At 42.3% G+C, this 17097-nt stretch overlaps 1 protein-coding gene across 3 annotated transcripts in view; it reads left to right on the forward strand.

Moving 5' to 3' along the window:
- The window catches only part of NR2C2 (nuclear receptor subfamily 2 group C member 2), a 110905-nt gene extending 95837 nt beyond the window's left edge, over positions 1 to 15068 (forward strand). For all 3 annotated transcript variants that reach the window (XM_023516960.1, XM_023516958.1, XM_023516959.1), the window contains exons 11-14: positions 1674 to 1813; positions 4282 to 4419; positions 5773 to 5878; positions 8840 to 15068. In XM_023516960.1, the coding sequence (XP_023372728.1) occupies positions 1674 to 1813; positions 4282 to 4419; positions 5773 to 5878; positions 8840 to 9014 (559 nt within the window). In that variant the 3' untranslated portion in view covers positions 9015 to 15068. The remainder of the gene's footprint in view (positions 1 to 1673; positions 1814 to 4281; positions 4420 to 5772; positions 5879 to 8839) is intronic.
- The last annotated feature ends 2029 nt before the right edge of the window (positions 15069 to 17097 follow it).

Consider the following 17097-nt stretch of genomic DNA (forward strand, 5'->3'; position numbering starts at 1 on the left):
ACAAAGAGTTAACACATGTTGCAAAGTAACCATCCATAGGTGATATGTGGTAGTAAGCACCAGAGTGGAGGGCTGGGTTTTCCACTGGTTGTTCCCCTGGCTTTGAGGTGGACAGCCTGGGTTTTGGAATAGCACCTACCTGCTATTATCAGTTTACTTCTCTAAGTTTCCAATCTCCTCATTAGAGAATCCTTGACAAGGGTTTATGGTCTATAGGGCATTTTACTTCATGCCAGGCATATAGGGAGGACTCAGTTGAAGGCAGTGTGGTGCTAGGTAGTGAGGAATGTACCAAGTGGTTGTTAGAAGGGTGGCCTCACTCATGATTTACAAGAGAGGCCAACAGATTTGGCTCCTCATTGTTGGCGGGGGAACGGGACAGCTAGTGACTGCTGAGCAGGTGTTACCAAGCTCGTCGCTAACTGTTAGGGAGAATGGCCTACCTCTTGCCACCGTCTGGTACATGGTATAGCTTCAGGCATTTTGTTCATCACATCATGTTATTAGTACTGGTAGGTAGCTAAGATTTTTGAAATGGGGTTAAAAGGTAATCACTCACTGTTCTGAATGGACATCATCTAGTTGTAACTGGTAACTTCTTCCTACAGGGTTTCTCAGCTTGGCCTAGATAAAACAACACTACCACACTTAAAACAATCCAGTTATATTTCACACTCTTCCTTGTAAATTAGTGGTCAGGGCAGTGACCATAACAACACAGTAGCTACGCATCTGGGTATATGGGAATGGGCAGTGCAGTAGCCCTGTTCACATCGCCTTCTTGTGGCTAGGCCGTCCTTAAGGCATTGGAGGACATAGCCTTATCAAGGCAGTCCAGTTTCTGTGACCTTATGGAATCTTGACACAAGGGAAGGGATGGTACATTTGGGAGTTTCTGAGAATAAGGACGTGTTATTTTGCAATGTCATGCTGACTGACCTTAGTAGAAATTACCCACAGTAGAGCTGGAAACAGCCCTAGCTGGACCTGTCCTCCCTGCTCCAGGCCCAGCACCTTCCTTCCCACATCTGCCCCCACCTGTATTTGTGGGATGGGTTTCTGCCCTCCATGGTCCACACTCAGCTCTTGGTTCTTTCAATTTTGCAGGTTCTCATGACCTTCGCTGTAGGATTTGATTTACAAATACCTATCTCCTGGGACAGAGCCAAGCAGGAGTGCCTAGGGTTTAGAAAGCTGTAGGAAATGACAGTTTGACCATACTTATATAATTTCTCATTACTTAAATCTAAAGAATCTTTTTTAAATAGAATAGCTAGTTTATCACCAGGGGAATGATAGTTAAACATTCATAGACTTCACTATTTTCTTAGAGAATGAGCCTAGACATAACCAGGGGTGTCCAACTTTTTTTTTTTGTACGTTGGAGGAAGAAGAGTTGTCTTGGGCCACACATTAAACACACAAACACTAACAAAACCTGATTAGCAAAAAAAAAGGTCTGTGCATACTTTTCATGATATCCAACACCACAAATAAGCAAAAAAACGTCCTCACAAAAGCAGCATGCAGGTTGGACAGCCCTGCATGTAGACCTTCAACAAACGTTTGCTAAAGCCACTTGTTTGGGGAATGCTGGGGCTGAGTGCTTGTGGGTCTCCCATCCTTGGAGAAGGGCTAACACACCTCACATTCAGCCTTCTCTCCGTCCCCAGGCAGGACTGCAACACCAGCCTGGTGCGGGCCTGCTGGAACGAACTCTTCACCCTTGGCCTGGCCCAGTGTGCCCAGGTCATGAGTCTTTCCACCATCCTGGCAGCCATCGTCAACCACTTGCAAAACAGCATCCAGGAAGGTAGGTCCAGGGGACGTGAAGCTGGAGAGTGTCTTGGCCCAGCCTGTGCCTGTGGAGCAAAGCCCAGCCCTGGTTGCAGGCCCATGTCAAATACACCTTTGCTGAACCAGCTACTATGGCAGACTGGCTAGTCAGTATCCACAGCATCCAAAGTCTGAGGGAAATGCAACTGTTAAATTGTAAGACCTTTACCAGTCAGAACATTTAAATTTCTGCCAGACTTCCCTCTTGTCACAATATGAAGAAGAAAAATTTTAAAAGTCAAGGTCTTGATAAGCATTTAGTGATATTTTCAGAATAATCACAGCTTAAGCTACACAGTGTACTTTCATCTACATTGACTGGTTGTTTTTTTCTTTTTCTTTTCATGTATAATAACTCACAAATCCTCACAACCCTATAAAGTGGGGACTATTATCTCATTTTTTCAGATGGGGGAACTGAGGCCATGTAAGGTTCCTGGTTTGCCCCAAATGAAATAGTAGAAAAACTGAGGCACAGCTGAGCCCAGTGGCTCACATCTGTAATCCCAGCACTCTAGGAGGCCAGAACAGGTGAATTGCTTGAGCTCAGGACTTTGAGACCAGCCTAAGCAAAAGCAAGACCCCATCTCTACTAAAAATAGAAAACTAGCTGGGCATTGTGGTGGGCACCTGTAGTCCTAGTTATTATTTAGGATGCTGAGACAAGAGAATCGCTTAAGCCCAGGAGTTTGAGGTTGCTGTGAGCTGTGATACTGTGGTACTTCTACTAAGGGTGATGGAGTGAGACTCTATCTCAAAAAAAAAACACTGGGGCACAAACCTGGGTCATGCCAATGCTGTAGCCCAAGACACATTTACCTCACTCTAGCTGCTTTTCATGAATGAATGAATGATTTTCTGCTAGTAAGATCTGTTGTGACCATCTCCTATCTGGTAGTCAGTATACCAGCCGTGGGAGGAATAGGTGACAGCCAGTGCAGTATCTTCATGTGTAGCATGTCCACAACACACTGGAGAGAGGGAGCACACCCGATATTAGCACTGAAAATCGACACTAGCAAACGGGGCACAGTGGCTCATGTCTGTAATCCTAGCACTCTGGGAGGTAGAAGCAAGTGGATTGCTTGAGCTTAGGAGTTCAAGACCAGTCTGAGCAAGAGCAAGACCCCATCTCTACTAAAAGTAGAAAAATTAGCCAGGACTTATGGCAGGTGCTTATAGTCCCAGCTATTTGGGAGGCTGAAGCAAGAGGATCGGTTGAGCCCACTAGTTTTAGGTTACTGTCAGCTGTAACACCATGGCACTCAAGTGAGGGCGATGAAATGAAACTCTGTCTCAAAAAAAAGAAAATCTGCACTGCTAGTTGAAGTGGAATGAAACTGCGTATTTAATTGGTCATTCCAGGTGTTGTAAATGTGAGCAGTCTAGTATGCCTTTGTTTTTATAATAGTTTCCTTAGAATAGTTACTTATGGGTGAGATTAAAAAACATTTTATAATGTTTTATTAAATTTAAGTAAGATTTTTTTTCACAAATAAGTTTTAGTTTATTTATTGACTTTTTTCTTTTGAGGCAGGGTCTTGGTCTGTTACTATGGCTAGAGTGCCATGGCATAATTGTGGCTCACTGCAACCTCAAACTCCTGGGCTCAAGTGAGACTTCTTTCTCAGCCTCCCAAGTAGCTGGGACTGTAGGCTCCTGCCATCACACCGAGCTAATTTTTTATTTTATTTTATTTTATTTTTGTAGAGAGGGGCTTTTACTCTTGCTTAGGCTAGTCTTGAACTCGTGTGCTCAAGCAATCTTTCTACCTCAGCCTCCCATAGTCTGGGATTACAGGTGTGAACCATCAACCCCTGGCCAGCTTTACTTTATTTTTAACTGAGTATAGTAATCTGATACTACAGTCAAGTATTGTCATGAAGATTAATAAAGGAAAGAACAAACAAAATTGTTTTGACAACTGAAAAATGCCAACTTTTAATGTTGAGGTCAGCAAACGTTTATTAGGTGCCTGCAAAGACTTAGAAAATCTATCTATTGGCTTGGTGCCTATAGCTCAGTGGCTAGGGCGCCAGCCACATACCCCAGAGCTGGCGGGTTCAAACCCAGCCTGAGCCTGCCAAACAACAATGACAACTACAACCAAAAAGAAAAGAAAAGAAAACCTACCTATTAACATGAACTGACAGATTAAAAAGGAATTACCAATTTGCATCTGCAGGCCCAGGGAGCTGCCTGGGGCCAGGGCAGGGGAATCACTGGTCTTAGGCCTTGCTGTTGAGGCTTAACCTTAATGGAACAGAAGGATCTTGGTACCTGTTGATTCACTTTCAGCCAGATGACAAGGCTTTTGACCATCTTGAGTTACTGATTTTTACGTTAAAAGTTAAATTATTCTTTGTTTAGATCTATAGCCCCTCACAGGAGTTGGTTTTGTTATTCTTATCAGCCTTTCTTAGGATCTGTGATGTTGCTTTCTAGATAAACTTTCTGGTGACCGAATAAAGCAAGTCATGGAGCACATCTGGAAGCTGCAGGAGTTCTGTAACAGCATGGCGAAGCTGGATATAGACGGCTATGAGTATGCATACCTTAAAGCTATAGTTCTCTTTAGCCCCGGTAAGATATGAGGCGGGGACTGGTGACAGTTTGCCACCTGTGTCTACTGATATTTCTAAATGCGAACATATTGTCAAGTCATCAGCAGTGTAGAGAGAGCCCTGCCAGACTGTGTGTGGACCTCATGATAGTATTCTCATGATAGGTGCTTGGCTATCTAACATATGTACATAAACTGTTTTAAATTCTTGCCTTTACAGCACCAGAGAAATAGGCTATAGTGCCTAGTGATGTCATGTATTGAATAGATTTAACCTGTATCCTAATTAAACTACTAACCAATTAAGAGCACAGCATAGAAAACGAAAGTTTAAACCATCCACTGTCCTTTTTCTTCCCTTTTTTTGGGGGGGGAGGGCAGGTGGCTCTTTGCCAATTTCCATGTTCTGTTAGCACATATAATCCAGTACAGATTAAACCACCACACATTCACCCACAGTCTTTGTATAAAGCAGTAGTAGCAACCACTCTGGGGCCTGTTAAAAGGGATAGTCACAGAGATGAAGCAGCAGCAGCAGGAAAGTCAGTAGAAAGATGACTGGGCTGGCGTCACCTGCTCATTCCCCTCAACTGTTCTCTCCAAGCCACTAGAGTAGTCCCTTAGGCTAACCATTGACTGCAACAGCAAGGGTTGGACACAGCTGATTCTTACCCTTCCTCTCCAGCCCTCCACTCATGAACAACAAAAAAGCTAATAAAAAATGGGAGAAATTATATAATTAAATATCTAGAAAGTAAATGATAATTTCTAATTTCATATGATAGTTTCAAAGTCTGTGTGTTTTCTAGAGTAGTAGGAAGCCAGGTGTTCAGGAGCAACCTAGGTAGGGCTGTTTAGCCTGGTGTGTCCATTCAGGAACCCTGACACCCTCCTGGAAACTTTCAGGCCTTGGCAGAAAATGGAGAAAAGGCCAGTGTTCTAATAACTATGGCCAGGCATGGTGGCTCATGTCTGTAATCTTAGCACTCTGGAAGGTCCAGGCAGGTGTATTGCTTGAGCTTAGGAGTTCGAGACCAGCCTGAGCAAGAGTGAGACCTCATCTCTACTAAAAATAGAAAAACTAACTGGGCATTGTGGTGAGCACCTATACTCCCAGGTCTTTGGGAGGCTGAGACAAGAGGATTGTTCAAGCCCAGAAGTTTGAGGTTGCTATGAGCTTTGACACCACAGTACTCTAGGCAGGGTGACAGAGTGAGACTCTTTCAAAAAATCCAAACTAGATCAACTTTCAAGTTCAATCTGTTGTACTTGGCAAATTTATCAGAAGTTTGACTAAAAATAAATATTAAGAAGTCTGCAAGTGAAACTTTTACAATACAGAGGAGAATTTGGGGGTACTTTTCTGTTTTCAGATCATCCAGGTTTGACCAGCACAAGCCAGATTGAAAAATTCCAAGAAAAGGCACAGATGGAGTTGCAGGACTACGTTCAGAAAACCTACTCAGAAGACACCTACCGGTGAGGCACACAGGCGTGCGCTGTCACTTTGAACAAGAAAGAGAGTGGCTGAGTTGGTAGTTTAAACATAAGTTACGTTACCCTTCGCATTTCTGGCAGCCTGGTAGAGCCTCCACTTGATCACACTTTAATTTGAATTCAGAGATGGTTTTAGAGTGTGGGAAGTGCCAGCTGGGGCGGGTCAGGCTTCCTGGGCTGCCTGAGCAGTGCTGCGTGACTGAGGGTGAGGCCTCAGATGGCTTCTCTTTAATTGGAAGATGTCAGCTCTTTGGGGCTAACATTATGCGTGAGGCTTGAGTTCTCATGGGGAGTCTCATGTGCAGCGTAGTTTGGAAGCTCTGCCCCTGAGGCAGCACTAGCATACTTGACAGAAAAGTTTTCACTGATAGAAACCAAATCTGACCCCTATAGGCTTGGTGCCTGTAGCTCAGTGGCTCAGGCACCAGTCACATACACCAGAGTTGGCAGGTTCGAATCCAGCCCAGACCTGCCAAACAACAATGAAAACTACAATCAAAAAACAGCCGGGCATTGTGGCGGGCCCTGTAGTCCCAGCTACTTGAGAGGCTGAGGCTAGAGAATTGCTTAGCCCCTAAAGTTGGAGGTCACGGCACTCTATCCAAGGTGACAGCTTAAAACTCTGTCATAAATAAATAAATAAAAATTTTAAAGAAAATCTGACCCCTATAAAGGAGTGGGTGAGTTTTATAAAATTAATATTTTATCCTGAAAACTGATGGGTAAACATCCCTTTATTGGGGTGAATTTTAATGAATAGTGTCATTTACAGCCCAGGAAGACACACAGCCCCACCTTCCCCAGCCGCGTATCCCCTGCTCAGACCTGTCTGCAGGTGTCCCATGGAACAGAGATGCCCCCAACCCCAGGCAGGGTAATCAGCTCTCCTTAGTCGTCCAGCTGTGAAACCAGGACAGTCTTCATCCATTTCTATGGTGTCATTAGGGGTCCTATGGCTGGTCCTGCTAGCAAAGAGCCCGCCTCTCCTTTTGGGCACACTATCATGGCCCAGATACAGCTTTTGCAAAAGCAGGATCCATTTTCTACGTAGATCACTGAAGACCTCATCATGAATTTACAGTAACTGACAGATAGGGGCTGTCAAGTAATGTCCACACACCCAGAATTCATATATCCAGCCAGGTATGCAAGCAGGTTGTCCCCTGAAGAGGCCACAGGCCTACTCCCACAAGATGGCTGGAAATGGCCCTTGAGGGGCTGTTGGCAGAGCCGTGGCATGCTCTAGATCACCTTAACATCAGAAGCTCTGTGGCCTTGGAAAGTAGATACAGTGTTTTGAAACCATCATGAATCACTCCTGTTCCATTTAGAGGATAGCAGATGATTTGGTGCCAAAAATGAAAGAAAGAGGTTTTCTTACAGGATTCAGAAAACTCACTCCAAGACAGTTCCCAAAGACAAGGCCCTGGAGTGTTTACATCCTGTTCATATGCTCTCTGAGTCCCTCCTGCCCTATGCCTTTTCTCATACGGATAAATCCCCCTGAAATACCCTCCCAGGCCTCCATATTCTTTGACTGCTGGTAGAAACCTTAGCCATCCCCCAAGGCCCAGCTGCGGTACCCCGTACTCCAGTCCTCCCTGATGTCCCTGGCTGACTTCCTAAGACCCTTTAGCCTGTTCAGCCCCTCAGGTTGTGTGCTGTCCTTTAAACCTTTGTGTGCCCTGCAAGATTGCAATGCAGCCCAGCACCTCACAGTGGCTGGGTGAATAGATGGTGGTGCTGGAATGCTGCTTATATAATATGAACACATTCTCCCATTTAAAAAATAATATTCACTGCAGAAAAACTGAGAACATTCTAGAAAGCAAAAGGAAAAAAGCTTTTTATTCCATAAAAAATAACTCTGTAGCAACATCCACTATTAACATTCTGTATATTTACTTCCAGAAACTTTTTATGTATTTTATGTAATTGAGATCTTAAAATACCAAAGTTTTTGTAACCTTTTTTTATTTAAATAGTTGCAGACCAATGGGGGGCAGGTCAAAGATATGCACAAACTGTCCCTGAGTGCCATCCATTGTTATGGACTGCTGTTATACAGTAAGCATAGGTACTCTTCCTCATCATGTTCTGGGCTAACATTTCTCTTCTAATGAAAGGGTTGGGTGTTTTTAATTTGGGCTGTTACACTTGGCACTGCAGTGGTGTCCTGGCACGTACTGCTGTGTGCATGGCTCTATTCCTCCAGGATCAGTTCTTGGCTGGGGAGTGGCCTAGTCATGTGGGACGCCTCGCACAGTGTCCAGTGGCCTTCCAGGGGGAGGTCGTGGTGTACCCTTCTACCTAGATTTTCTTCAAAATGAAAGCTATTTTACTGCTTTATAGTGCTAAATGAATACTGAAAATTAGGGTAATACAGAAAATAAATTACTTCAAATCCCAAAACCCAGAGCCCAACCATTAGTACTGTGCTGAACATTTTTCTAAATATTTTATGTACACAAGTGTGACACATAAATTGTACACAAGGAAGGTTGTGCTATAGTTGCTGCTTCCCAACTTCCTTTTAAATTTTTATTGAGGGGTAGGTCATGGGTGTCTTTCCTTAATAAATATAAACTTTTATTATTCGCTCTTTTTTAAAAAGTGTGTAGCAGTCCATTATATGTAGATACTATATTTTAACCTGTCCTCTGTTGATGAATTTTCAAGTATTTTATTGGAAGTGGGGAAGAGTTGTTATAAGCGACAGTGGAAGGAACGCACTTATACATATATTTTGCACTTGTTTTTTTTTTTTCTTCATGGTAAATTTCTGAAAGAGGAATTATTGAAATCAGAAAAACAAGAAGTGGGTAGATGGTGGATCCATTTGGTTCAATTCTGTCTAATACAGACAGGGCCCAAGGACTTTACCTGGGCCAAGGCTGAAGGGCAGCAAACAGTCCCCTGTTGTAATGATGTTCCCTCTTACAGATTGGCCCGGATCCTTGTCCGCCTGCCAGCACTCAGGCTGATGAGCTCAAACATAACGGAAGAACTTTTTTTTACTGGTCTCATTGGCAATGTCTCAATAGACAGCATAATCCCCTACATCCTCAAGATGGAGACAGCAGAGTATAATGGCCAGATCACTGGAGCCAGTCTATAGTGCACACCACACAGGCGCCAAGGAGCAAAAGGATCCTCCCAGACCGTTCAGATGCAAAGAAAATAAAAGTAGTGATATTTTGGTATGTGCAAATATTTCCAATATGTTAGCCATTTCCTACCTGGTTTCTCCTTCACTATTAATCCCTAGACAACAACAACTTAAAGACTAGTAGGATCCTTTCCTGCCATAAAAAAATGTTTTAATGCCTTTTGATGAAGCATCAGATTTTGGAACAATCTTTTAATTCAATTTGTATTTAGAAATTCTCAAAGGGCAAAAAACAAAAATGAAGTTTTATAATATTAGAGATTAGTATTAAAGAAAACTAAAAGAACCTAAGAGAACAGTACGTGTGTGTATATATATTAAAAATGTCCTTGGAATTAATAACTACTAATTACCAGGGTAATAATATTAGCACTTTCTAAGCACTTCTTATCAATGCGTAATGTTAGTAACATCTTGCCTCTGGGCAGGGCAAATGGAAAATTGTACATGTCTTTTGCCGAAATGCTAATGATTTCTTTGAAAATTCACCTAGGGTACAGGAGACAATCATTTATGTTTAAGAAAAGAAGGCATCATTCCTAACTGTATGCACATATCGTTGGCGTTGAGCTAAATTCCTATGAATGAAATTGTGGCTTATTTGCATCATGCATTAATTGGGAGTGTGGTGGCACAGTCGGGGGTGACCCACACCAGAAGCTTCCAACTATGGAGCTGACACTTGTCAGGTTCCCTGACCTTTGTTCTGGTTTATAATGGGCATCTGCTGACTCCTCTCTTGATGATAGGTTTTCAGAATTGGATTGCAACTAGTCAGACTTTAACTGCCAAATGAGACATGATATTCCTCTAGCAACTGAAAACATCCCCAGATCACCTCCACCACTCATGGCATGTGGAGCCCCACCTTGTGGAAGGTGGGCATTTTGAACTCTTGACAGTACTCCAGTATGCTGTACGGTAGTTGCATGCTGCCCACCTGGAGGAGCGTGGCCTACTTGGAGTATGAGGTCCCTGCCAGAGATTTCATTCCAAATGCCCCCTTGAGATGGGCCTGTGTTTCTGCAGGTCTCTCAGAGCTGTGAGGCCAGATTGGGGCTCTGCAGGATCTTGCTGCCTGGCCAGAGCCTGGTGAAGCTGAATGGAAACATTCAGGACAGTTTCTTCTTATTGACCTTAAATATCAGGGATTTTAAAAAATTCCCCAGATTCATCATCTGTTAGCAAGTCTTTTAATGTCTCTAGCACCCGTGCACTTTGGTTCTCCAGGTATGAGCCCGCAGGCCATCCTGGAGCATTTTCAATGATGTATGTAGAAGCAGCTACCTGCTCCTTAAAAAGCACCTCCCAGTTACCGAGGTGATAGTCTTTCTGCCCATAAATTATAGCAACCAGAGTTTACAACAAGAATAGAATATGCTTGTAAGGAAGTTTTGTCTAACTTGAAGCACCCATAAATCCTCACACACATGAATATATAGAAAGTTTCTTGTGCTGGAGGAAAGGAGCATGTGGAAGCCTGGGTCAAGTGCGTTTGTCTTTTTCTTTTATAGAGCCCAGACTAAGAAAATGCACTCTATGAGGTCAAATGTGTCCACTGATGCTTTGATCAGATAATATTCAAAAATATCCCAGGACACTCCCCTGCCTCACTCAGGACTGTGGCCCTGTGGTTCCAAGTTGGACAGGCTGAAAGCAGCCACAGGGTCAAAGCAAAATGGGATACTTTGTCCTGAAGTGTTAAGCAGCACCTTATATAAGTCGTCGTTAGTGGATATTATCTTCAACTTCTATAAATTCCTGTTTCATTGTATCATTTATATTTATCTTGGCAGCAAATTTTACAGAGTAGTAAGAGTGGCGATTATAAAATGGTGGAAAGGATTTAATTTTAACAGCTTAAGTAATTTTTAGTTTTCTCACCCTGAAGTGTTTTCAGTTTTAAATTTGAGACCAAAATCTAGCCAGCATGATGGAGTTAGGCTGGGTCTCTTTCATCTCTGCTTGGAAACATGAAGCAGCAGGGTCCTGCAGCACAGGCCTGTTAGAGAGTTCCTACTTCTCTGTCCTTTGGACTCTTGAGTGTGGGCATGTCCATCAGGTAGTAGTCCCCTGGGAATATGTTGTGTCACAGCGTTCAGGACCCAGTTTGTAACATTGGTGACAAGTCTGCACTGGCCATTCCTTCTATGCCAAGGTCATTTGGTGGGAGCCATTAGGCTGTTTAGACTCAGGTTAGATAAGGTGTGCTGAGCTCTGCCGAGATCACCTTGGAGAAAAAAGGATTCAGCTTGGAGAGTTGCTGATTTTAACATGGCCCTGCCCTGTAGGTCCCTTCACTATTGATAACTGATTCCAAGGGACTGTTTGGGGCTCTGAACATGCCTCATTGGTTTCTCAGATCCTTTTGCCATTACTTTGAAGTGGCCTTTTCTTTGAGGATCACGTCCCCATATAACCTAAATTCTTAGGGCCTGAACTCATTTTAAGCCTTGACTGCATTTCATCTTGTCAGATTGGTTAAAGAAAGGGACCCAGAGTTAAGAATTATTTTAAAAGATCCCAACCCCATATCTGAGCTCCAGCTTTTATGTCACAAGGGTCATAACCCTTGTTAGTAGTTTGTGAATTTGGTTTTTGTGAAATGAGGCCGGCCTCTGCCTGCTAAATACCTGGCCACACTCCTCCCTTAATGAGGACAAGCACACTGGCTCAGGAGGGTGGGACGGACATGTGCTGTCACTTCATGGTTAAGTGGACTCTTTTCCAGAAGTATTTCAGATAATGTGGGTTAAGACATACATGTTGAAATTTGTGGCAGTCATTACATGTAAGTATAAAAAAGGACAAGGAGAGATTTAGAAACACCAAATTACTTAAGCAAATAACAACTTTCAAGTTACTCCTAGAAGGTGTTCTTAAGGTAGTATTGTACCATCCTTCTAACTTGACATTTCGGGGTGTGTGTTAAGGGGCTTTGTTCAGTCCTTGCCATAGGCTAGGTTTGGGTTTCTTTTCTTTGGGATTTTATACTGTGTATTTAATTTCAGGTATAGTCACATATAAAATGTGTTATGTAATTGCCTCCAAGAGGGATTGTTTTTTTAGCTTGTGTCAGTATTAAACATGAACTCAGCTCTGAGGCAGTTAGGCCACCAGCCGTGGAGATAACAACAGACACCCTGGGCTCCCTAATGCAGCAGCAACACCCTCTGCAGAGCATGGCTTATATCCACACTAACACATACTTTACTGTTTTACTTGTTTGGGAGGCCACAGGAGGGAGCCAAGTAATGAAGACTCTGACCAGTGCTTTTACTCTGGAAAATATAAGTCCTAATCCTTTAGGAGCATTTCCCGCAGAGCAGTCTCACTCACAACCCACCCCCTGCGGGACAGGCTGTCCCTGGCTGTGGGTCAGTAGTTCATGCCCAGTGTCTCTGGATCCATGTTCTACAACCTCATCTCCTTGGAGTCCAGAAGTTTGCTGCCCACTGCCATGGGATTATAGGTGATCTTTCAACTCTTCTCGAAGTCCTGGTCAGGAAATGGGAGAAGTGTCGTCATCTTACCTCCACTCTCCCCAGTAAGGGCAGTGTCCTTTAGATGGCAAACGTCTCAGCTGGCAGAGCAGATGCCCACATGCTTCCTTTGTCCAACTCTCATTCTCCTAATGATTCAGCTCTTTGAAACTGTCTTAACTTTCATGGAAATTTTTAAAGGCAACCCCTAATCGGGACAGGGTTGATTTGGGTCTTCTGTGCATAGGTCTGGACCTCCTTGTGTGCCTCCTGCACTTCACATGTCCATCCCCGGGTCCCTTCTGCGGTATTGTGCGTGTACAGATTTGCAGACTGTATGACTGAATGAATGTACATGTGTTTATATCTTCTCTATATGTACAGTGTATATAGCGTATGTGTACATAGATGTATATTATGTATACAGACATGTATCCAAACTCCCCTTATGTTTAAGAGAGTTTTTGATAGATTTGCTAACATAAACTGATGTGGGTATTCCAAGTACCTCAGCGGGGAAAATTTGCTGGTAATTTTTTGACTGCATTTTCCTTTGGGTGAGCCTGCTTAGGAAGGCCCATGGAGTCAGAATCTCTGTTCTGTACAAGGAAAACTTCCAGACAGAAAAGGTTCTGACAGGATGACATTTCTCTATATTCTCTAGGTTCAGACAAGGGCCAGGAAGCTGGAAGACAGTTTATCCTAATGTCCAAAACTAAAGTGGGAATTTTTAACCTGCTTCTCACATACGCATTCACAGCCTAACTGTAGAACTTGGTGGTTGGTTAGAGCCATTGGCCATCCCAGCTATTCAGAGCTCTGTCACTTGGTCCAGAGACAGGCACTATGATCAGAGGTTCAGAATGGTCCACGTCAGTGGGGCTTAACTCCCAGAGTCTCCCATGCTCACTCTGTGCTCAGTGCTGTGACTGAACAAATAGAACTTCTCATCTCTCTATCACCAGTTAAATATTAATAACCTACCAAGTATTCTTTCAGAATAAGTATGGATGTTGATTACCTTTTGTGATATATAAACTACAAATCTTAATTTCTGTAACTGCGAGCATGCGAATGAAATCCACTGACTTCACTCCTTTCTGCAAATTATGGTTTAAAATTTTCAGATAAAATTTGCATCATTATATGGATGTGTACCCTTAAAGCTATAGACACCAAATTTTCCTTGTCCAGATCTATTCTGATGAATTATCCCCCTTAATCGGGTTTTAAACTGAGACAGAGCACTCAGGGCAGGGGCCTGACCTGCAGGGAGGAGTGTGGAAAGCTGGCCTGCTGACAGAAATCACTGGATAACTGCAAAAACTCACGTAATCCACAGGTTGCTCTTTTTCTTTTTAAAATAAGCTATCAAAATGTTTAAGAAACACTTCATGAGACCATAGTACTCAGTGCCTTTCGTGAGACAGTAGTTCATTTAGCCTTCAGCTTCCTGTTTTTGATATAAAGAAAGCTTCTGCTCTTTCACTGGCCTCAGCCAACAGTGACTGTTCAACCTTTCCCTGTCATTGGCTGTCCTGACAATCACACTTTTGAAAGTGGCTTTCTAGTTAAAATACAGATGGAAGCTTGAGAGTCTCTAAATGAATCTTTAAAATAAAAATTTTCCTTTGGGTCCATTTATCTTACTAGCAATCTAAAAATAAACTGTGAGCTTAACAAAAAGTACCCTGGTTGGGGGTGGGGAAGACATGTCAGATATTTTTTAATGCCCAGCTATAACAGTTAAGAATTTTGGTATCTCAATATTTATACATACAGCATAGAAAAAAAAATGTCCAAGATTTATCAGTTGACTTTGTTAAAGTTTAATGTATGAATAACATTTGGAAGTAGGTGACCTTCCATTAAAAATGGATTTTCTTTAGGAAAGTGTAATCATTTTAACGACCATAACATTCATGGATTCAAATGCTGCTGCCACAACTCAAGTGCTGGAATATTTTTCTACAGTCTCTCCGTTCTACCAATTTTCTTGTAAACCAGTGTTCAACTAGTTTTATAACTGAAAAGCTGCACATTTTTCATAGTACAAACTGTAGTTTTTACCTGTAGTTTGGACCTCTCTGTTATAATGTAGCCCTTTTAAAAAGGCATCCTATCAAAGGAAAATTTGGGTGTTAGATTTTCCTGGGACCGTTTCTGTAACCTTTGCCCTTCACAATGTAGAATATATTGTTTTTGCCATAACATTTTAATTCCAGGTTTAAAACCTGTTGAAAGCTGTAGCTTTGGACAGCTTTCTCCTCCCTGTGAATCACTTTGTTTATGTGATGGCATTTAAAAAATAGCATGTTCTTTTTAAACTGAATTTTATATCTAATCAATGTCTTCAGTCTTGAAGAAGAATTTGCATTGTTGTGTTTGTATATAGAGTATTGCAGTGCATGAATTAGCTTTATGCATTTTATTAAATGCTGTTTCAATGTGGCATTATTGTTGTGGCTTAATATTACTACCTAAATGAGGTTTATACTATTAAAAGTGAATTAAAGACTAATGCGAATCCTGCTCATCATTTCTTTTCTTAACACTATTATGATAATACCTGGCCCCCAGGCCCGTGGAGCTCTCACACATGAACGTGGCAGCAGGTGGATAAACCATCCCAACGTCAAGTCTCCACAGCTCCCTGCCTCAGGCCTCAGCCTGGCAGATAAGGGTAAATTAGCCTTTTAAGCTCCACTGGCCTTGTAAATATCTTAAGTGGAAAATCCTGGCAGGACAATTTACATTGATGGAGCAGGGCAGCTCCTTCGGTGGAGGAAAGGACATCACACAGATGTTTCGAGAGCAGAGCACAGTTGGACGCACAGAATGAGGCCTCAAATCAGCGAACTCATTCTCCAAGGATATTTGCTACCAAGAGTAAAAATGTGTTCTTCAAGTTTCAGACATTAGGACTTACATCATTCGACCACTCGTTCTCCAGGTAAGGATTGTGAGATCCAAAGTCAGGTTCATGACAGAACTTACTGGCCGCCAGATAGCTAGCGTCTTTTCTGTTTCCTTCCTTTCCTTTTCTTTCTCTCATTTATACTTATTTCCCTAATTATCAAAGAAATGCAAATCAGAAGGGCTTTGAGGTACCACCTAATCCCAGTGTGAATGCCCCACAGCACAAGGTCCCAAAGCAACAGTTGCTGGCATGGGTGAAGGGACAGGGAATGAATATTCATGCACTGCTGGTGAGACTGCAAACTAGCACAGCCCCTATGGAAAGGTATGGAGAGTCCTCAAAAGAACTACAAGTAGACCTACAATTTGACCCTCATTCCCATTACTAGGCATTTACTCAAACAGGAAAAAAAAAGATACTCTCCTCTGGGTGGTCTACCTTCAGTCTGTGTGGAGGCTGCTGGGTCATTTTCTTATGTAAAACCCTTCATGGACCTTTCCTCTTCCACCAGCTCATCCCCATCCCTGATGCAGGAAGAGGATTGACTTCTCAAGACTGATCTTACCTAAGAAAGCCCAGAGAAAGGAAGGAAGTGTCAAAAATGGTTCTTTCCCAGACGCCGTTGATATTCGAGGATTTAGCCGAAGAATTCTCTCAGGAGGAGTGAGACTATCTGAATGCAGCTCAGAGGACATTATTCAGGGATGTGGTGCTGGAGAACTATAGGAACCTGGGCTCCCTGGGAATCTCTCTTTCTGACTAGAATATTATCTCCATTTTGAAGCAAACGGAAGAGCCCTGAAATGTGGAGGGTTAGAAGTGGGAATATATAAAAGGTATGGACACAGATATTTCTGTGTGATCAAAGAATTATCACCAAAAGAGGACACTAACAAAGAAGTATCTCAGACACTGTTATGGTAAAGACGTAGGAGCTGTGATGTCAAGGATTTTGATTTCAGGGAAGTCCAGCAAAATTTTTAAGAGTTTGCGAATCAGTGGGGATATGATGAAAAAAATTAGAAAGGATTGACTATGATTCATAACAAAAATCTTATTGGTAGACGAGATCGACAAGATAGCAAATCCTGGAATACCTTCCCACTAAAGCAGAGTATTTCTATAAGAAAACATACTTATCAATATTACAAATATGAGAAGTCACATAAGCAATTTACTAAAACACAAAATTCCTTATGCAGGAAACAAATACATGAAATGTTTTGAAATAATAATTGGGTTTTCAGTCACATGCTGAAATTCAGAAACTTCAAACTGAAGAGAAAATTTATGAATATAATCAAGTTGAAAAATTTATCAACAGTCTGTTCCTCTGCTTCACCACTTCAAAAATATTCTGCTAGTGTCAATGACAATATTTTTAATAAATATGGTAATATGGGAAGTTTTTTTAAAAAGAAGACATTTTACCACAGGGACATTTGCACTATTATGTTCATAGCCACTCAATCCACAATTGCAAAAATGTGGAAACAACCAAAGTGCCCATCAACCCATGAATAGATTAGTAAACTGTGGTCTCTGTGTACATGGAATGCTATTCATCCCTTAAAAAAGATGGAAAGGCTCAGCGCCTATAGCTCAATGGCTAGGGCGCCAGCCACATACA

The sequence above is a fragment of the Otolemur garnettii genome, unplaced genomic scaffold (assembly GCF_000181295.1).
Source record: "Otolemur garnettii isolate 467f Iridium unplaced genomic scaffold, OtoGar3 scaffold00101, whole genome shotgun sequence".
NCBI lineage: Eukaryota > Metazoa > Chordata > Mammalia > Primates > Galagidae > Otolemur > Otolemur garnettii.